The sequence below is a fragment of the Ipomoea triloba genome, chromosome 3, assembly GCF_003576645.1.
Source record: "Ipomoea triloba cultivar NCNSP0323 chromosome 3, ASM357664v1".
NCBI lineage: Eukaryota > Viridiplantae > Streptophyta > Magnoliopsida > Solanales > Convolvulaceae > Ipomoea > Ipomoea triloba.
The window spans coordinates 126,297-147,792 of NC_044918.1; the positions used below are offsets into that span (position 1 = coordinate 126,297).

General features: G+C 37.8%; 4 protein-coding genes across 7 annotated transcripts; 2 read left to right on the forward strand and 2 right to left on the reverse strand.

The window, feature by feature from the left end:
• Positions 1 to 2,312: 2,312 nt before the first annotated feature.
• LOC116012670 (transcription factor GTE9) lies at positions 2,313 to 7,725 on the forward strand. 2 transcript variants are annotated; one of them, XM_031252302.1, is made up of 12 exons: positions 2,313 to 2,997; positions 3,088 to 3,102; positions 3,325 to 4,643; positions 4,748 to 4,796; positions 4,886 to 5,026; positions 6,165 to 6,214; positions 6,353 to 6,419; positions 6,574 to 6,648; positions 6,728 to 6,843; positions 6,936 to 7,002; positions 7,102 to 7,232; positions 7,342 to 7,725. In XM_031252302.1, the coding sequence occupies exons 3-12, from the start codon at positions 3,411 to 3,413 to the stop codon at positions 7,642 to 7,644; spliced, it is 2,232 nt and encodes a 743-aa protein (XP_031108162.1). In that variant the 5' UTR covers positions 2,313 to 2,997; positions 3,088 to 3,102; positions 3,325 to 3,410; the 3' UTR covers positions 7,645 to 7,725. The 2 variants fall into 2 exon arrangements, with proteins under 2 accessions (XP_031108162.1, XP_031108163.1); XM_031252303.1 differs by lacking the exon at positions 3,088 to 3,102.
• Positions 7,726 to 7,930: 205 nt separating this feature from the next.
• Positions 7,931 to 9,206, forward strand: LOC116012672 (TLC domain-containing protein At5g14285). Its single transcript, XM_031252306.1, has one exon. It carries the CDS (start codon positions 8,343 to 8,345, stop codon positions 9,096 to 9,098), a length of 756 nt encoding a protein of 251 aa, XP_031108166.1. The 5' UTR covers positions 7,931 to 8,342; the 3' UTR covers positions 9,099 to 9,206.
• A 1,668-nt stretch (positions 9,207 to 10,874) lies between these two features.
• LOC116012671 (lysine histidine transporter 1) lies at positions 10,875 to 13,494 on the reverse strand. 2 transcript variants are annotated; one of them, XM_031252305.1, is made up of 6 exons: positions 13,349 to 13,494; positions 12,017 to 12,952; positions 11,795 to 11,900; positions 11,569 to 11,660; positions 11,399 to 11,467; positions 10,875 to 11,318 (listed from the first exon to the last, which is right to left on the reverse strand). In XM_031252305.1, the coding sequence occupies exons 1-6, from the start codon at positions 13,394 to 13,396 to the stop codon at positions 11,220 to 11,222; spliced, it is 1,350 nt and encodes a 449-aa protein (XP_031108165.1). In that variant the 5' UTR covers positions 13,397 to 13,494; the 3' UTR covers positions 10,875 to 11,219. The 2 variants fall into 2 exon arrangements, with proteins under 2 accessions (XP_031108165.1, XP_031108164.1); XM_031252304.1 differs by having other exon boundaries at positions 12,017 to 12,955; positions 13,349 to 13,493.
• Positions 13,495 to 16,019: 2,525 nt separating this feature from the next.
• On the reverse strand, positions 16,020 to 20,002 carry LOC116013388. Of its 2 annotated transcripts, none has more exons than XM_031253110.1 (3): positions 19,701 to 20,002; positions 18,134 to 18,927; positions 16,020 to 17,598 (listed from the first exon to the last, which is right to left on the reverse strand). In XM_031253110.1, the coding sequence occupies exons 2-3, from the start codon at positions 18,845 to 18,847 to the stop codon at positions 16,246 to 16,248; spliced, it is 2,067 nt and encodes a 688-aa protein (XP_031108970.1). In that variant the 5' UTR covers positions 18,848 to 18,927; positions 19,701 to 20,002; the 3' UTR covers positions 16,020 to 16,245. The 2 variants fall into 2 exon arrangements, with proteins under 2 accessions (XP_031108970.1, XP_031108968.1); XM_031253108.1 differs by having other exon boundaries at positions 18,134 to 18,932.
• Between the last annotated feature and the right edge of the window lie 1,494 nt (positions 20,003 to 21,496).

Sequence of the window (21,496 nt, forward strand, 5' to 3'; positions counted from 1 at the left end):
TAATGTGCAAATATTTATATATGTTTTTATATTTATGTGTGTATATACTCCATTAGAAACACGTACTAGCCAATTCAAAGCACATATTTTTATCAGATTTGATCAGAACACTGTCATCATCTGCGTATGCTAGCTAGCTATCACATCATATATGTTAGCCTCTCAAGTCTCAACACATATACATGTGTGTATATGTATATATACTTGCGTTCAAGTTAGAATCACCCCTTACATTAATACACACAATCTAATATTCTAAACACACAATGCACTTATCACACAATCTACTATGGTGTAAATTGTGTGCATTTATGTTGGTTTTCACGTTCTCACATAAAGAGTGATTCTCATTTTAATTAAGGCATCCCTCTATATAAATTATGATCCAATTCAACAAGCAATGAATTGATTGAAGCTTATAAGTTAGCTAAGCTAGGAGTGTGATTTATGGTGTATGAGCTGAGGGTAGTTTGAAAGATCGAATTAATAAAGCTAGCTTGATTGTTTGATTGTTATTTTAGTTTGTGCATGTGCATTTTGGCTTCTTTAACAAGCATGCATATAGGTAATGAAATAGTGTATAACAAATCTAATTATTTAATTTCACCAATATTTATATTTATTTATTTGTTTAATAAATTTTTATACATTATAATGTAAGTGTAGCATTATTATTATTATTATTTTTTATTTTGCATGTGTTTAATTATTATTTTTTGTATATATTTATAACTTGAATTATATTTTTTGATAATTATAACTTGAATTATATAATTAAGTTAAAACATATAAAATTTGCTGCCAAACATGAAATGTCATTGGATCATGAATATTATAATATTAAAGGCACCCGGTTGCACCCACATGGGAGGGGTGAGTTCGAGTATTAGTGGAGGCGATATTAACTCTTTGTGCTTCTTTTGGTATAATAGAGTCAATAGTAATGAGAAAAAAAAGGACAATATTAATAACACACCAAAATTAAATTTGTTTGTCAAATCTTTTATCATTTTGTATATCTTAACATAATTAATTTGTGGCAGATAAATCCACCTGATTCACTTACTGTACTATTAATAAATACCTGTTTAAAGAAATTAACGCGCTTATTACTATAGTCGTTAATATGGGCTTAGCTCATCCCACCTCCTCAAAAAGGTTGGGGCAGGCGTTAAGTTTTATGACCCATCAAATTGGCAGGCTTTGGCTGGGCGGGGGCTCACCAAGCCCGCTTAGTGTGTATATTGCTAATATTATGGCCCATGTTAATTGATTTAAACAAATTTAGTTCCTTAATTGTTCATTATGTTGTACTTTTAGTCCTTGGTGTTATATAATTATCAAACTCCGTTAGCAAACTCTTTTTTATGAGGTTATTTTTGTCATTTATAATCAATATTCACGATTAAAGTATCATTACGTCATGTAAACATGATTTTTAACACTAAATATTGATTCTAAATTATAAAAAACAGTTTGTTAACGAAGTTTGACAATTATATAATAATAAGGATTAAAAGTGAAACATTATGAACAATTAATGAACTAAATTTGGATAGAAGAATGGAAATAACTACATACTCAGGTGATGTGCAATATTATTCAACCAGTGCCAGTTTTGGGTACGTTTGACCAAATCATTAAAGAAGCTTTAAGTTCATCCAAAGAATTCAACTTCAAATTTGTAAAACAGTCTGCGAATCAAGTTTTCTGTAACATTGTTATAGAAGTTGTTTCTCTGACGGTAAGGAATGTTTAGCCATTCCATCTATCTTTATTGTAAACATTTCAACCTATGATTAATGAATTAACTTCTTTATTTTCAAAAAAAAAAAAAGAAGTAAATACTACGTAAATGAATTTGGTCTGCTGCAAAAAATTACGAATGTTTTAAAAATTGAAAAATTGGAATGAAATTATATACTGTAACTGTAGAGGCTAGAGTAATACAATTAGTATTGTTAAAAGCAGGCTGGCCCGCCCCACTGCGGGCTTAAATTTTGACAGGCTTTTGCAGGTCAGCCCATTAGGCCCGCGGGCTAGGGTAGGGTTCATGCAATCCCAGATTCCCAGCCCACTCCACGCGGGTTGACGGGCCTCGCAGGCCGGCCCGCAATTTTTTTTTATTTGTTTATTTTGATATATATATATATATATATATATATATATATATATATATATATATAATATATACATACACACACACACACATACATACGTACATACGTGTACTGTGAATATATATTAAAAAATAAAGTGGGATCGCGGGTCTTAGCGAGTTAGGCCTGTTTTTTTACGGGTATTTTTTTTTGTTCCTAACCCGTCCCACTGTGGGGCGGCCCACGGACTTTGGCCCCACTTTGAGAGTACTAAATACAATTATTGGAGGTGTGATGTTATTAGTGAAGTGAATTATTGAGGGACTAAACTGTAATTCTAGTGGAGCATGCACTTGAGAGTTAGGCTTAGGCCCATATTCCCTGATGGATAGGATAGGGTCAACCCATGAGAGTGAAGTCAATAGACAATAATGCAGTGACATTGCCCAGTTGCGCGGCGCCAATGATAATCGATTCCGTGATCGTTTTGGGTTGCCATTTGTCAATTGGCAATGCAAATGCTACGCAAAACATCATTTCAGATTTTCCTTCAGTAAATAAAGCGCGTGGATTGCGGGTTCTGGCGGTGCTGTGCTCCTTTCGTCTCGAAATCTACGGGACCGGTCAATATTTTACACAAAGGGCGGTGGAATTACAAACTCTGCCCGGAGCCGCCGCATACCATAGCTTCTGATCGCGCTCTTCGCTTCTGCAATTTCTGCTACTCTCTCCCCAGGCTTCGCCATAACCCACTATCTCTCTCGTCTCTTCATGTCATTTTATCTTCTACCGCTCTCCACTTGTGTTCAAGCTTCTTAGGAATTGGATTCAATTTAGCCAATTAGGGTTTCCTTCTCTGCTTCGTGTCTGGGTGCAAGCTCTGATTCACCGACTTGTTGTAAGCTTTATCTGGTTTCGTATTCAGTTTATTACTTTAGTTTGCTGCTCTCTCAACAATCTCCTTGGCTCAATATTTTTCCCTGTGCAGGAGATTCAATCCTAGGTAATTCTGTATTAAGGTGGCTTTTTCTGTCTTATTTTGACTAATCATTCATTACCCTTTTTCTCTCTGAATATTAGTCTTTAAATTGAACTCAATCCAACATCGAGAATTCACTTTGGAATACTAATTTGTGTATTAGAGTTTAAAACCCAAACTAAAAATTTAGGATATAATAGTTATTTCCCAAATACTTGAGATTTGTGGTGTTGTGGTTAATTTCAGAAACTAGGAATATCAGAGTCATGCAAACACATGGCATTTCTGGCGCTTGTGTTGGGTATAAGTAGCTGCGTGTATGCTCATGTACGATGATGTTGAAGAAGAAGAAGAATAGGTTTTCAGGAGGAAATTCTATTGCTTTTGCAAATAATTTCGAATCAGAAGGTTCAGGTAGTTCTGGGAGAATTGATACAGAAATTGCAGCTTCACAGTGTTCAATGGCCCCTGGAAGGAAGTGGATAAATTTGAACTCTGCTGCAAGTGATGGCTTTGCTGTGCCCATCCAACTTATACCTTTATTTAAACTCTCTCCATCTGACAGGAAGAACTTAGTATTGCGGTTGAGATATGAACTTGAGCAGATTCAAATGCTCCAGAAGAAAATTGAGATGCACAGGACAAGTGCAGTCACTGTGTCATCATCTAGTGACATCCTTAGCTGTAGTAATGCAACAAAAGGCCCCCCTGTTGTTGGGAACATCAAAAGATCTGCAAAGTCAGGAAAAAAATCAAACTCTAACTCTCTTGTTCAGAAATCTCAGGGCAGGATTTCAGGTACCTCAGTACAACTTGAGCCTGTGAAACAGTCTTCTGAACAACCAAATCTGAATGCATCATTGCTCAAGCAATGCGAGAACTTATTGAAAAAGTTAATGACACATCAGCATGGTTGGGTGTTTAATGAACCTGTTGATGTAGTGAAATTAAAAATCCCTGATTATTTCAAAGTTATCAAACAACCTATGGATTTGGGAACGATAAAGAAGAAGCTTTCTTCTGGTCAGTACTCCAGTCCGTTGGATTTCCTTGCTGATGTGAGATTGACTTTCTCCAATGCCATGACCTATAATCCACCTGGGAATGATGTGCATTTCATGGCTGATACCATGAACAAGTTTTTTGAAATGAGATGGAAATTTATTGAGAAAAGAATCCCTGAAAATATTGCTGAATCTCCAGTAAAAAAAATTGTCTTGTGTGAAGAAACCAAAATAATTAAGCCTATACCTTCTTCACGAAAAAGGAAAGTTTCTCCAGTTCATCACACAGCAACACCAGAACCTCCCAAGCAGAGGATGTCTGCTGAAGATAAAGATAAATTAAGCAGAGAATTGGAAGCCTCACTTGGAGATTTATCAGATAACATAATTGAGTTTCTTAAGGAACAAACTTCAAATGGAGTAGAAGCTGGAGAGGATGAGATTGAGATTGATATTGATGTTCTCAGTGATGATACATTGTTCAAATTGCGCAAGCTTTTAGATGTCTTTCTGCAAGAGAAAAAGCCAGACAATGCAAAAGCAGAGCCTTGTGAGATAGAGGTATTCTTTTATATTACATGTAATTTTTATGTGTATTGAAATGCGCTTCTGTGATTGGGGTTGGGCAACTAAGAATGAACATTCCTCTCTGATGTTTATTTCAGCTGCAAAATGAATCAGGGTTCAGCAATTCATCCATGCAACTTGATCGAGGTTATTATTTCTTGAATGCGGTTTAATGTTCATCTTACATCATGCTACCTTGAAAATAGTCTCTCTTACTGCTCATCTTAAATCTACAGGTAATGACCTTGTCGGGGAGGAGGTTGATATTTGTGGAAATGAGCTTCCTGTCTCAAGTTATTCCCCAGTTGAGATAAAAAAAGAAATTGCCCATCAAGTCAATGAATGTACTAATCTAGGGGTTCCTACTGGCAAATCAGGTTGGTCATTCATGTTGTACACAATATCATTGTTTGTGATTGACAGTGACCAAAAAATTCCACTTTGGCTATTGAGATAAGTGTAGTCGCAACTGTTTGCATTCATTGATTAGGTATAATATGCTGGACAAGATTGCTCAAATTCCGAACTGAAAAATTGGAGTTACGAATTCTGAATGTGATTTGTAATATGTCATCCAAATTTTATTAGGTTTAAGATGAGTGTCTAGGGTCTAAAATTGGACTAACTTATCTTGCTCTGGGTTAGGATCAAAAGGTATTAGAACACAACAATTCTTTTATTTTGGTGGAGTGGGGGAGGGTGGAGGGGTTTTAGCGTCTAGGATCTTCTTACACTTGTACCATGTGAAAGTGTCTTATTGATTGAATTCAAAATATCACTAACAGATCTCCTTTATGTAGGCACCATATGAAAGAGATTAGAGTGCTAGATAAACTAGAGCACATGAAGTCATAACTACTACTCCTTCAATCCTGACTGAAAATGTTTGCCCTATTTACTTTAGGCACAAATTTTAAGCATAGTGGAGAAAAAGCACATACTTTTATTTTGCGCATAGATGATGATGTACTCCATGCTTTTTCCCCCGTGTTTTTTTTGAGAAATATATTAAAGACAACTTTGCTGAAGAATGAAGACATGTCTACTAGATTGGCAAGTTGTCAATAAGGGGAAAGTAGTATAGTGAAGTGCGAAGGTATATAATTATAGTTGGTGCAGTGTGAAAATGCCCAAAATCTATAGATGGCAAAGTGCCTACCCCTATTATCCAGTTACATAGAAAGTTGCCAAAATATGCCTATCACATAGATGAAATTGGCCCCTCTATCTGTCCTCTACTCCTCTTCTAACAATTCCTCTGTGCAAATAAAGCAAGAGTCCTCAGCAGGATAGCCTTATGTTTTAATTCTTGCCTTGGGTTCCTAGGTAAAACCGTAAAAGGTGACCTTGAGTGGTTGTATAGTAGTGGAAGATATTTCATTATTAATGTGACTCTTTAGTCAGAATGCCATGTTCTATTTGACCCCAGGGCATTGTGGGTGCACTAATACCTTGACTTTTGTTTTCTGTAGCACAAATATATGATTTCATCCTCTGTATATCTTGCTTATTCAGATTCTAGCTGCTCATCTGAAGGTCAAAAAGCCTTTGTTCATGTGAAACAGGTGAACTTATTCCTTTATATCATGAAAGTAGTCTGCTACATTGAAGTCTAATATGTATAACATCATGACAGTACGGCATTATGTGAGCTGGTAATAGTCAGGGCGAATTTGGAAACTAATAGTGCTATTTTCTCCCAGGATCAAAGTTGTTCTCCAGCAAGCATAGATGGTAAGGAAGGTGGTAATAATGTGGCTGATTGCAATAGTAAGTTCTCCCTATTCTTCCCAACCTCCATCAAAGTGGGGTGTATATTTCATTTGCTGTCCCTTACTCAGAGTTCATTGCTATCCATAGTTTTCTTTGCATTCATAGGTTAAAGTTTATGTGTGGTTAATTTCAGCATCATGTTCTCTTTCAGAATGTATCAGTGAGTTGGAGCAGCTTGAGCATTGTTCAGAGAAAATGGATTGTGTTGAGCTAGATGGACAACAAGGTAGTAAGAAAGAGAAATGAGGGAATCATTTGCTTGTAGTTACAGTTCCGTCTCATCATCATCATCATTTAAATTTTAGGGGAGATAAGTGAGAATGAGAGGCAGTCATCTCCTGGAAAGCTGTATAGAGCTGCTTTGCTGAAGAACAGATTTGCAGACACAATTTTAAAAGCTCGAGAGAAGGCACTTGGTCAAGTTTGTTCTTTTACTATGACATCTTCTGCTGCTTCTTTAAGGTATTTGTTTTTAGATTGGGATGATGGTTTGAGAGTTGATTTGGTTGACAGGTTGAGAAGGGGGATCCAGAAAAACTGCGGCGTGAAAAGGAGGAAATTGAGATGCAGAGAAGGAAAGGTTTGTTGTTGATTGTATCTGTATGTATGATAAGTGGTGTAGTTCCTTGAATGCAGTGGTAGTGGTAGTCAACATGTATTGCTGATGCGTTGTGAGCAGAAAAAGCTAGGTTAGAGGCTGAAGCCAAGGCTGCTGAAGAAGCTCAAAAACGAGCAGAAGAGAAGGCTGCAGCGGAGGCCAAGAAAAAGAGAGAAGTTGAGAGAGAAGCAGCAAGGCAGGCATTACTGAAAGTGAGTTAAACATCTTAGGGACTAAATATATGTATTATGTCAGATGGGTTGGGTGTTAAGTTATGTGTGCATGACATACTACACTACATTACATGTGTACATTGTGCAGATGGAACAAACGGTTGAAATCAACGAGAATTCCCGGATTCTTGAAGATTTGGAGATGTTAAGGGTGGTAGGCCCTCCGGAGCTGCCTCCTAGCTCTGCTGCCTCTGCGGACGAGACCAGCCCAGAACACTCACAAGATGGATTAGGCTTAGGCAGTTTCAAATTTGGAAGTGGCAGTAATCCTCTGGAACAACTTGGATTGTTCATGAAAGCAGACTATGAAATTGAGGAGGAAGAATGTGATGCGGAGGCACCACCACAAGTCTGTGGAGTAAAAGATATTGAGGAAGGAGAAATTAACTAAGCTCCCATCCCATCCCATCCTTAAAGTTATGTGTAACACAATAATAATAATAATATCTAAATGAAGCATTTTTTTTACTTCCTTCCTAGTTCCTAGTCCTCTCAAGTAAACTAAAACTACAATTAAGTAAAGTATTAATAATTATTGGCGTGTAGTGTATGGTGGGAGTTATAATTTTGTAGTTGGGAGGGAGGGGAAGGTGAGAGTTAGCCGCAATAACGTAGAAGCCCAAAACTGCGGGATCATTAAATTATCGTGGAAAGGAAGTAGGAGACATTATTGGTTAGGAAGGAAGAAATCGGATAGATTAGAATTAGGGAAATTAGATTAGAATTGGAGACACGCTCACTAACAACTCCCACCGCCGCTGCAAAAATTCACAACGCCCCAATATCTATCATCTATCACTAATCTAAAATTCTCGATAACTCCGAGTTAAGTTTGGTTTGGTTTTATCCCATGAGTGAGTGACGTATAGTTTAGTATAGCTTTGTTGTTACCCCCATCCATCGACCATCGCTTTCTCTCTCTGAAATATCTATATATACCTTACCTACCTATCTCGCCGCATTCACTCCTCTCCTGGGTTTAAGAACCAGCACCAGCACCAGCACCACGACAAGCATAGCATTGCATACCAATTAGCAGATACGAACGGATTCGGAGGGAGAGCAGAGAGTAGATCGGAATTTCATTTTATGATGGAAGCTCTAAGTTTGATTACTTCTATCCCTAATCTCCCCTTGTTCTTCGCAGCTTTTCTCCTCGTTTACCTCATTGCCTACTTCATCATCTTCCGCAATTGGAAACCTATGCTCCGCCCCGAAGCTGCCAGTTGTGCCATCTCCTTTTCCCACGGTACTCCCGCCGTCTTCTTAGCCGCCGCCGCCATCCTCTCCGACCCCGATCGGAGCTTTCACTCCCGTAACACCCCCTTCCAGGGCTTGGTCCTCGATTTCAGCGTCGCCTACTTCTTAATGGACCTTTGCCACTACCTGATTTTCTATCCCTCCGACCTTCTCTTCATCGGCCACCATTTGGCCACTTTGTTCGTTTTCCTCACCTGCCGATACGTTGTCTGCCATGGCGCATACGCCATTCTAGTGCTCTTAGTCCTCGCCGAGGTCACCAGTTTCTGCCAGAACACCTGGACTCTTGCCGCTGCTCGAAAATCGGATTCCCAATTCGCCGCCAAACTGTATGAATTCCTGTCCCCTCCGTTTTATGCTTTGTATTCTGTTGTTAGAGGTTTTGCTGGACCCCTGTTTATGTATCAAATGTTCGTGTCTTTTTTGAGCGGAGCAGCCGATACTGTGATCCCCAGATGGATGTGGATTTCATGGATTGTTGTTATTCTAACCGCAATTTCTGTCAGCATCCTCTGGGTTTTTAACCTTTGGGTCGACTTGTATAGACAAAAAACTCTAAAGTCTGGGGACAAAAAATCTAGATAGATAGAGTTAGTTTTAAGGAATATCTAAGACCTCCACCTCTGAGCTTAATGATTGATTGTAATTTGTATTTTTACAGACAGACAAATCAATGCAGGTCTATTTATACTACCTACACTGACTTTTTTTTAATAATCTTTCACTGGCTTGAATTTAATGGTCTATATATATCTGCTGTTGTCTTTGCTTGCTTCGATTTAATGAATTGCAGGTGCAATTTACACTCACCCCTCTGATTTTGATTTTGGGTATATTAATCACTGATGCTTATGGTTTCAGACTGACAGATTTTAGCAAAACTTGCTCAAGGTTGTATGTTTCTTTTAAAATTTAATCTTTTGGTGTGAGTAGAAGGTATTGCCCATGCAAATTTTGTTCTTTCTTTCCTACTTTAAAGGAAATAAGAGTGTATGGAAGGAAAAAAAAAAGGTTTAACATTGCCTTGCCGGATTAAGACAGCTTTGTAGGCTAGAGTAAGGTATTATTATAGCTTAGGATGAGTTTTGCCAAAATGTTTCAGAAATGTTTCAGAATCGATGAGTAACCTTTGACATGAAAATCATTGCAACATCTCTGTGTGCATCAAATCTTACATTGTAGAAAGAAAGAAAGAAAGATATTTGTTATGTTTTTAATGTTTTTGCCCAGATTCTAACAATCTAGTAGGATGGTAACACAGCCAGTTCTAGTGTTCTCCTGGCATTATCTAGTATTGCAATGTAATATATATAATTCTCTGCTTCCTGTCAATCTTAGGAATGGAGGTTATAGTTGTTTGCCTGCTTTATTTATGATATGCCTTAGGCCTCCAATAGGTGGTGTTATTACCATCAAAAGTATACGAGTATGATGCAAATCTGAAATACATTAAGCAAAAGGAATTGAAGTTCTTTGGGTTATAGACAGCCAGGCAGGCAGTCAGCCACATAATGCAAGGAAACTGCAACATCGATAGGATTTCAGCAGTTGTAACACTAATGTTTAACTGAGAAGCAAACTGGAATTTTGTAAGTGACAATGAAATTTGGGTGGCATACAAAGTGTGTATGTTGTTGGAGAGAAAGCAAATCCAATCTTCCAAAAAATCCAGGAAAGGGAAAGAGATGACAGCAAACATTGGTTTCAACCCTCATGTGCACAGCAACAACAAATCTATATAGTTGGATGAGATGTACATAGTAACCCCCACATATTACATATATATATATATATATATATATATATATATGTTGGCGGGTGTGTTATGAACCTGATCTGAGGAATACTACAGGGCTTGAAATGCATGCATCTTTTTGACTAAAAGAGTGAGTGAGTCTCCATCATCATCTCAAAAACTGGCATTGCAAAAATCTGCACTGCCAAAATAGAGAATGAACTCAGGCCTCTAACCCAATGTGAGGTGTTTGTGAATGGATGAAAATTGCAGGCAGGTTTGTTCAACAAACAAGTTGAAGGTTGCTACAATGAGCCAAGGTACGTACGTGGTCTTTCTTCATATCATTTTGAGTTTCCTACCATAGCCTAGCCTGTTCTTCATTTCTCAGTTGCAACTTTCCCAGGTTCTACCCATACAGTACAGTAGTATATAGATGGATGCAAACTGGAATGCCTAGCTCCTTTGTTTGCATCATTCCAAATGCTTGAATATTTATTATATTATGGTGTGTCTTTTTTACTTTAGGCTATGCTGTTGATGGAGATGAATAATATATAGCAGCAGTCAGCAGCAGACCATACATATATTTTATAAGTAACTCATGCTTTACGCTTACCATAACATTAAGTCATTAACACATTCATACTCCAATATTGCTTGACTCCTGAATTGCATACATTACACGACCAAAAATGATATAAGGAAAACAAAAGCAATCATGTAATCTTAAGCCTTAAGGTAGTTCCAAAACTCACTCTTGTATATATACTATAAAGTATAAACACAGCGCATAACCATATAATTAATATGATGTATGCACACCCGAACTATAATTAAACCTAGAAAAGCACTAAGCTACTTGAACATGACGTCTCTGTACTGTATGTGTGTAATATTATTATCTAAATAAAACAAAAAAACATAGATTCCTTGCTGTAAGTCCAGCAGGTGAGATGAGATAGTGTTGATTAAGAGTAGAATTTGTAGGTCTTGGCTTGTACAATGATGGTTCTTAGGCCGCCGATGGGTGCTACAACCATCAAAAGAACCCCCAGAACAATGCAAATCTGTAATAATGTATTGGATTTAGCAAAACAAACGGGTAGCATCAAATCAAATCAATTAATTAAATTAAAGGTACACATACCCAGTTTATGGTCCAAGAAAGACCGAATTTTTTGGGCTTATAGATGGCCAGCCACATGATACATGGGAGCTGCATATATGCAATTAAGAATATGTTATGTTATAATCCATCCATCATATACATACTATGAACAGAAAGCTAAGGGCAGATCAGAGCCGAGACCAACTTACAAAGTATGTTGTTGGGGCAAAAGCAAATCCTCCAAAGAATCCAAGAAGCCCGTCGAAGAAAGGAAAGGTAATGGCAATAAACATTGTGAGTGCTGCAATGCAATAATTAATATTTTTTTAGAATTGATGTGTGTGTATGTAGGTAGATATTGATCGAGACTACTGAATTGAAGCTAATTAAGGTAGAATATGGATGGGATGGGATGATAAGAGTTTGCATACTTACCCACATAAATGTTCCTAGTAATGAAACGCAGGTACCAAGTAGGCCTGAACCTCAGTTTCTTAACAAGCATTGTCTCTATCATGTCAAAAACCGGCATTGCATAGATCTACATAACATATAAATATATATGATTGAGGAGATGAGATGGATGGAAACATTATATTATTCTCAAGTATATATATATGTTAATACTAGCTAAGGAAGGTAGGTAGGATAGGATACCTGGTAACTTCCAATAACATGAATTACAACAAACATGTTGGCCATAGCAATGAGCCACGCGGGCTTTTCCAAGGAGATGAGAATGTTGTCTTCCACAGAATTGCCAAACATCCAGTAGCCGATAAAGGCAACAGGGAAGTAGCACAACGCCACCACAATGTAAGCAACAACCACTCCCCTCCACATAGGAACCTTGGAAGGCTTCTCAGGCGTAGAAGGGATAGTAGCTTGAATCTCCAACACAACATTGTGACCTGCATACGCAAATGCCACACTCCCCAGTGCACTAAAGAAGTTGAAAACCGTCCCTGCAGTGCTCGACGATTTGTACCCATATGCCACATCTGCTTGAACTCCCTTGTCCACCGAAGCCCCCCAAGCAATAGTGGAGTAACTCAACGACATGACAGCAGCAGCTAAAGACACGCCAGAAATGGAGTTGAAGTTGGGGAGGTGAGCAAGGACAAAATGGACAGAGGCAAAGATCATAATGAAATAGGAGAGTTTGATCTCTTTGCAGTCTTGACAGATAACGTCATGAAACTTCTTGAGGGATTGTCCTCCAGTAACCATGTACACAATATCCACTCCAATCTCAACAATGAGCTGTTGGGGGACGACGATCCAGAGGCCGAGTTTTTGACCAAAGGCATGCTGCCCCAGCTCGTGATATCTGTCGAAACGTTTGCCTTCAACCATTTCGTGCATCTGAACCATTTGCCACAGAGTGTATAGAGTTATAATCCAAGAGATGACCATGATGGCAACACCAGGTCCCCATCCAAGCTGTGACATTGCATGAGGGAGACTGAGGACACCGGCGCCAACCATGGCAGTGACGTTGTGGAAAGCGGAATACCACCATTTTGCATTCCTTGCAGAGGTGATGGGAAGCCATTCATCAATTGCTTTCTGCTCTGCTGTTCGTTCATCGCTCTGCTGCATATACACATACATGTACGTGCCACAATCATAAATATATATATTTGAATGTCTGTTTGTCTGACTATTTATATTAACTCCCTCCCTAGCATGTCGTATATATGTTAATTATAAAGATGCTTATTATTAGTTGTGAAAATTAAAGCAAGCTAGCTACGAATTGAAGATCCTTTATTATTATTTTTTGTTGATGCAGGCTAGCTAGATTGAAAACGTACACCACGTACAGTAGTCGTACAGTTGCGATATACATACGTACCCGGTACCCTAACTAGAATGCCAGAAAGTTCATGCAACAACTAACATATATAAGAAATTTAAAAAAAAAAAAAAAAACAGAGACAAATGCATAATGCATATATAAGTACTTGAACGAAGAAAGTTACATACAGTGTTGGAGGTGGTGTTGATAGGGTGGTTAGGAGGTAGAGTCCCCATTATCGCCTTCCTGCCTGCAGCCTAGCGCGTCGTCTATCGGAGGGAGGGAGCAAGCTAGAAAATTAAACAAAGGCTGAGGTAAGGTGGAATTGGTGAGGATCTATATATATATATATGTAAGCTGTGGAAAGATAGAGAAAATAAAGATGATGATGTTTGTTTGACTACGAAACCAAAGCGCAGCTAGCTAAGTCGTCGGGACAGATACCGTACACACACGGATATGATGGAAACCTGAATTTGTGTGTATAGCATGCCATGCATTTATAGGTATATTCTTAGGTCTCCTAAACCTTAACAGTACCAGTCTGCTAATCATAAATGAAGTCTAACTATTAATGTATTAGTGTTGCATCACATAACAAAAATCTTAACCGTACCAAATTACTAATCATAAATGAAATCTAACTATTAATGTATTAGTGTTGCACCACATAACAAACACTTAATATTATCATAACGTATCCTAATAATAATAGTAGTAGTAGGAAAACGTTAAATATATTAAATATAATATTTTTCAAAAACACATTGAATTTTGACTACATCCACATTACGTAGTACGTACTCAATATAAAATTCAAATATTGATAGATTAATTTTTATTTATTTGAAACTATTACGTAGTGGGATGACATGACATTAGGTTACCATTCTAAATGGATGGTCATAGGTTCAAACTTCAATGTTGAGAGCTTAGATTCTTTGGATTGAATGAACATAACAGATATTATCTTGTAAAGAATCATGAGTATTTTTAAAATTTAAAAAAACGTGAGATATATTTATTTATTTATTACGTACACCAGGCAAGTTGAAGTCGATAGCTATGGTCGCATCTGCCGGGCGGGAATGAATGATGTACAGTACTTTTTTGGGTGGGTGTTCATACTATACGGTAGGAATTGAATAGTACGTGGTCTGGCATCTACTTTCCTAAATAAAAACAAAGCACTTGTATAAAAGTATGCAGCAATTTAATATAATATAATTGTCCTAAATTACTATACATTTATACAAATTAAAGTCAACTTATTCGTAATCTGATCGTGAGTTAGTTTTATAAATAAATAAAGTGATCGACTTGAATTCATTGATAATATCCCATAGATGAGTGCGTGGAATGGGAGGGAAATTATTAAGTATGAACATATAAATATAAATGAGTCAAAAGTAGTTGTTTTGATGTGCATGGAGGATGGGGAGGAATTGAAATTAGAGCCAAATTGCAGCTGTAATCACTGACTGACTATTCTGAGTTAGAATTCGATACGCCATTCATCCATCCAGCCGCCTAATCTAATCATATCCTTCCTAGTGGAAGAAAAATCAAATCAATATAATCGCCCAAGCTAGCAATATACCTTTGACTCGATTGATATACTACATACTATTCATCATCCAAGTCAACCACCATGTCGGAGCTAACGTACGTCATCCCATGACTCTGCCTGAGCTCAACATTTTCAAGCTATAATAATTTGTGTGTTTATTTAGATATGTTAGTTGTACGTAGGTAGGGGATGATTGAAACAGCGCAGCTAGCCAATCTTATGGCCGGTGCAGCGTGCCAACTCAGCAGAAGGGTCAGTTGAGATAGGGTAGTTACAAGTGGCAGTTAGTTAGTTGTTCTCCCGCCACCTATTGCTTGCATTGTATAAACCATTCCTAGCTAATTCCTCATCCCTGGCCGGCCTGTATTCACTGATAGATACAGTTTTGAAAATATATATTTCTTCTCTAAGTCTGCTTTCTTCTACATATGCTTTCTTTTCCTCTCTCATATTTCAATTCAAAGCTAGCATGCAGTTGGATAGGATGTTTCTCATCAATGCTGTTAGTTTGACATTTCATTTCCTACATACATAGTCAAGTAATTAATTAAGTAGTAACGTAACTCAATCACCAGCCTAACATATACGGAGTATGTTTTTTCTTTCTTTCAATAATAAACAAATTAAAGAATCGTGGTTGGGTGGATATATATAAAAGGTAGTTGAGTGACTATTTTTGTAAGTTTTTATTGGATCGGCTGCTCAAAACGGGTATTAAAAGTCAGTCAGATTGAGAAGCGCACTAAGCTTTCATCCTCTGTCGATCGTATAGGGTATAGCATCAAAGTTAGTTAATGTTCCCAGGCCACCATGCAATTGCGCCATTACCATATTAACCCAAAATAATCTTTATCTTTCTTGCTTCCGCTCCCTATCCACATCATCAAACCAACCTTATTAAACCATCATCTATATCTATCATCTTACATACAGGCCCATCCAATTCATCTGGGCAAGCACCAACTCTACTCAGCTATGCCCTATGCCCAATCAATTGTTATACCATGGACCATGGTTCATATTGCATGTTGAACCCTAATACAGAAATTCTCTACTTTCAGTTAAAACATTCTGTAGCTACAATTAACAGTTTATGTATAATTATTGACACATAATATGATAGCTACATGTACAAAAACTATCAATTGCAAGTACAAAATGTGTCAACTATAGATGCAAAATTTGAAGGTTATTTTTAGACCTGAGTCTACGATGCAAGATAGACCCTCGTCCATGGTATAATTTGCCATGCCCAATGCCTGCCTTGCCTAATCAGTAATCATAATAACTACTTTTAATTTACCAATGTATTGAAATTTAATATCGCCCAAATGTCACTAAACATCATGTAGTACGTACTTAATAACTGGGGGGGAGCTGAGCTAGCTACAAACATGCATAACCAACATATAGATTAAGAAGCAAAGAACTACGTACAGTAACAAGCTAAGGTTCACTGACCTCCAGAAATTACTAGTATTTTGTCTTTTTTTCTTACACCCATATCCGGATTCATCAAGCAGTCGATAAAACGGAGCGTTCATAAATTTCAAATGGCTGCATCAGCCCAGCAGGAGGAGCCTTCAGACCTTGTCCTCCTGTTGCTGTTGGTGGACCACCAAAGCAAAAGTATTGGTTCACTGACGAAGACGACCTTCTGTTCCCATGCTGCTTCTCAATCGGATCTCTCTCCCCTCCCTTATTCTCAGCTTCGTTATAATAAGAACCTCCTCCTCCTGCAATCTCACTCTCAATGTGGACTGCTTTTTGTTTGTCTACTGAAGAAGACTCGAGTGATGACAGAGATGATATTGATAACGAACTTGAACGAGATGAGCGACGAGGGACATTCATGGCCTGCATTACACCGTTTATCAACCCCGAAGCAAATCTCTTCTTTGCTGTTGGACTTGGGAGGTTACTCCTAACACAAAGTGATCGCTTGTTGTTTGGAAGACTGGAAGGCTTGGAGAATCTCTGGCGCAGAGGGATTGGTGTGCCTTCTGAATTATTGTCCACTGGACTTTGATGATGAACTTCTTCTGTTTTCTTCTTATGTCTCTCAGTATCTCGTTTTTTAATCTTTGCCCACTGCAGGAGACTTTTCAGCCGTTGTGTGGCATAATTTGCAGGGCCTGCAGGTTTACTACTACTTCTGTGACCAAGGCTTTCCACAGTTGAGTCACGTTGACTCGCTTCGGTTGTAAAAGTGTTCAAGCCCTCGCTCCCATCTGACGCATTCTCAATGCCTGTGTACAAGAATATTTCGGGGTCAGAGATTCTGAAAGAAGTGCCAGGACTACCTCCCATGCTTTGCATCCTTAAATGAGAAGCAACAACTCTTCTCGCCGCATATTCCTGCTGACTGAAGATCCCTCCAGCAGAAATCAACTGCCTCGTAATTATCTCTGATGATTCTGAGCGTGGACGTTGCCTCAGAATATCAAGCGGTGTCATTCCATCCTTATCCCGAGTATTCACATCCATAGAGCGGACAGTCATAAGCAACTCCACAAGCTCAGAATGAATGTTACCAATGATGGCCAAATGAAGTGCAGTCCTGCCATCGTTATTCTTTGCATTCACAATTTCTTCAATGTTGAAGATCCTTCCACTTACTAATTGCTTCATCAGCTCAATTTGACGGTCCAATCTCCGAAAGCAAGGAGTTTGGAAACCAGTAACCGCAACATGAAGAAATGTTTCTCCAGCTTTGTTTGTGGAATTGAGTAACGAGGGTGACACAACAGTAAGGGCTTCAACTACAGCTAATTGGCCCCTAGCAGCAGCAACATGTAATGCTGTGTTCCCATGATTGTCTGTGGAGCTGATGATATCGTCATAGCATGCTATAAGATCTTTGACTACCTGCATCCGTGAAATGCATGCAAGAGCAGAGCTAAAATTATCAAGACAGAAAGGTACGTGCTTTTTCTAGATGCAGAACCTAACTTTGTAATAAAGCATCATCCTTAGGTGGCATTGCACATTAGTGGACATAAAATAACAACAACAACAATAATAATAATAATAAAACTGAGTAAATCTTAAGTTATCTATAAGGAACTGAAAAGGCTACTAGTGTTGTCTGCTGGTAATCATGAAAAGGGAAACATAACAAATAAGCGGTGAAACTTCTAGTCTTCAATGTGTATTCTCTGGATCTAAAGTATCTGAGGATTTTACCAAATTACAAATTACCATTTCTTAATGCCAGTAAAAAGTAAAAACAGTTGGACTAAGCTTCACAGAGTTTCAATAAGCACATCAACAAGAATTAATGTTCAAGAGCCTAACGTACTCTAGTTAGCAATTAATCATCCAAAAAGCACATACATTAAAAACAATATTAGACATATACATATAACAGCTGTAATTTAGTAAAACAAATTGAGATCCACACCTCGACTTGGCCTCGAGCTGCAGCTGCATGTAAGATGGTGGCACCTTGTATATCTCTGTAAGCCAACACATGATCGCCGCAAGAATCAGCTAGAAGCTCCCTCAGAACCCCGAGATTACCTCCTCTAGCAGCAGCATGAAGAGCTCTGTTCTGAATCTCCCACTTGTAAGCCGATGGAATGTCACCAACATGTTCTTCCAGCTCTTTGCCATTACCTGATAAGAACCTTGGGGAAACAGCATAATCAAAAAGAGTCCTAAAGACATCAGAATTCTTACTCCTCGCAGCAGCATATAATATATCAGTGACACCATATTCTCCTTCACCAAAGACAAGCAGGGGGTCTCTTTCAAGCAATTCTTGGACAAAACTCAAGTCCCCAGCAGAGGCAGCAGTATACAGCAGCCATCCACCACATCCTCCTCTTATAAGAGAATTTTTGCCTTTCTTGTTCTCACACTCTATAAGCAGCTTTCTTGCAACCTGAGACCTGCACTTGGCAACATCGTGAAACTGTGCTTCATCATCCCATACAGTCTCGAGGCGACGAATTCTGCGCAGTGAGGTGAGCTTGAAAAGGTGATTGCTGTCCAGCCGAAGAAGTTCCCTGACCAGATCATAGTGCCCATTGGCAGCTGCCCAGTCAATCGGGGATGCAAACCACCACTGGTCACCAGTGCTCTCCCACCGGAGAGGAAAGTAGGTTGGGGACATTGCAAACAAGTATACCAAATTCACCAACAAAACAAAGTATTATCTTTCTCTTGAATTGAAATAGCTGTTTGTAAAGTCCACTTTACTTCAAAAGAATAAACAAAGGTTGTAGTTAGAATACTACCCCCATTACCAGTTGCATAAATCTTGAATTGAAGAATAATAACTTACAACAGAAATAAAATCCAAACAAACAATCAAATAGAGGCCTGTTACACAAAGACAACTAAGGAAGTGTGATTAACAAAAGGCAAAAGGTGATTGACCGACAAATGGATATGCAAATACTGAAGCAGAATAATGAGGGAGACCCTACTGGGTTACAAGCAATCAAGAATCAATTGATAACTGTGAAGAAAAGTAAAGGTGAATGAAAAGCACCGAAATCCAGGGGAAATGCAGAAACAAACTATTCAGCAAGAAGACGGTGCAAAGGCAAAGCCAACAGTGATGTGATATTAAACAACACAAGAAGAAAATACTAGAGTATAAAACAAATGAGCAATCTTCCCTCCCTCAGCAGCTCAGCTAAACTAAGTTCCAAGTCCAAATATATAATAAAAGTTGCCCTTTTTACATATCAATCCGGGACTACCTTCACTAAAAATAGTACTAATACCACTCATAACAGCCACAAATTAAAGTAGAACACAAATGAGGGAAGAAACACATGACAAAGTAAACAATTAGTACTACTAATCATTAAACAACAGTGAGTGAAAGCACTAAAGGAGCATACAATAGATAATAATCAATGATGCTATCAACAATCAACCACTTGATACCTGATAAAATTAAACCGTAGAAAACCAGTAAAGGATTAAGCAAATATAAAAAATGCAACTTTGAATACCTTCAACTTTTGGTAAAGCTTTTTTGCTTTTGTTTTGTTTTGTTGCGAGGAGACTGACAGGCAAACAGCGTATGAGAAGAGAAGGTACAAGCTAAGGGTCTATGAAAAGGAGAGATTCCTCTTGAAATGTGAAAGCAGCTTTTAAGTATGGAGGGAGATGAGAGATCTGGCGCCAAAGACAGAATATACGGTGTGGGTTCCCTCCGTTGGGCGGTGATCGACTGCTACGCCTACGGTGCAACCAACATACGAAGGCGGACAGGACAGGAGAGGCGGAGTTTACGTTTGCGTTTGCGTTTACTACGTTTTATGTTCGGTTTCTGAATAATCAATCGTAAAGTCATGTTTGGTATTCCATAATTATCAATACTTTTTATTTTTGTACGGAGTATCATATATGATATTAATGACGTGTAAAACTATTTTTATTTTAATACGGTACATAATTATTAGCACTTAATTTTGTAAGGACATATTATTATGATTATTAATTGAACAATGGAGGACAATCAGGACAGTTTAGGGGGGGAAATCCCGATTAAATTTCCTTCATTATATTTCCAAAACAAATGGTAATGATTTTTTTATTTTATTTTTGGGAGTGGGGCACGTAATTATTGGAAATTAGAAATGGCTTCCACTAAGCAAATTAAAGCATTTCTCAAGTTTGGCATAAAAGCTTTTCTTTTCCTTTGTTTTGGTCAAAAACTTGCTTTATATGGTAAACTTTCATTGTGGTTTGTGAGGCGATGATATGATAATATTAACGCTTAGGATTCATTGGATGTATTTAATTAATGCATTTGTGTTGCGAAAATGGGATAAACTTAATTATTTATGATATTTAAGTACGACTTAATTTTGTTACTGTTTTAGCTTTTATGATGTACCAAAGAAAAAGTAATGGAGGGGTGGGTGGTTCAAAGTGACAGACGGCCTAAAAACATACGGAGTACATCTTTTGGCCGTGGGGCAAAACCAAACATACAGCTCCTTCCTTCAAGTACGTACCATTATATTTGCACTGAACACAAAAGTACACCTTTGTTTTTATCCATATCTTCTTCACATTATGTTTTCTTGATGTGATTAAAGTGCGCATGGCATGTGAATTTTTGGAGTAGTTGATTGAAATTACAGTAGAATACTCCCCCAATAAAAAGTATGACACATCTACTATACACTCATATCTTAAGTTAAAATCTTACTAGCTGCTACTAAACTTTTATGTTTGTAATAATTATAAAATATATTTAATTAAATTTTTTTACAAAAATCATCAATCATTAATATAATGAACAATTGAGATTAATTTTTTCTTTTTACTGAGGATTTTATTGGCATTTGATATTGTCTATAAGTATAGAGATGGTAGGTAGGGGTAGGGAGGAAGATGAGAGGTGAGAGGATGGAGGGTACGCAGTCGTGTCACAAATGATAAATATATTGGAACTGCACTGCACTTGCAGGCCATGTGATGGATAAAGCAGCAGCTTTATTAATTAGTTGCCTTTAATTTACGCTTTATTAGCTTAGCTTAGCTTTGCTTTTTGGAGGTGATAGAGATGGATGTAAAGGCGGTATGATGAAGATTACATACAGATATTAGATAGATGTAGAATGAATGTGCAGTGGATGGGTATATATATATATATATATATATGATACTATACGCCTGTAGTGTACATGTGATGTTTGGATATGATGGATCATAAATATATATGGGTTTGGATTCGATGATCGATCTGCATGCAGCTTGAATTGCAATAATAAAGAATAATAATAGCGATGCATGT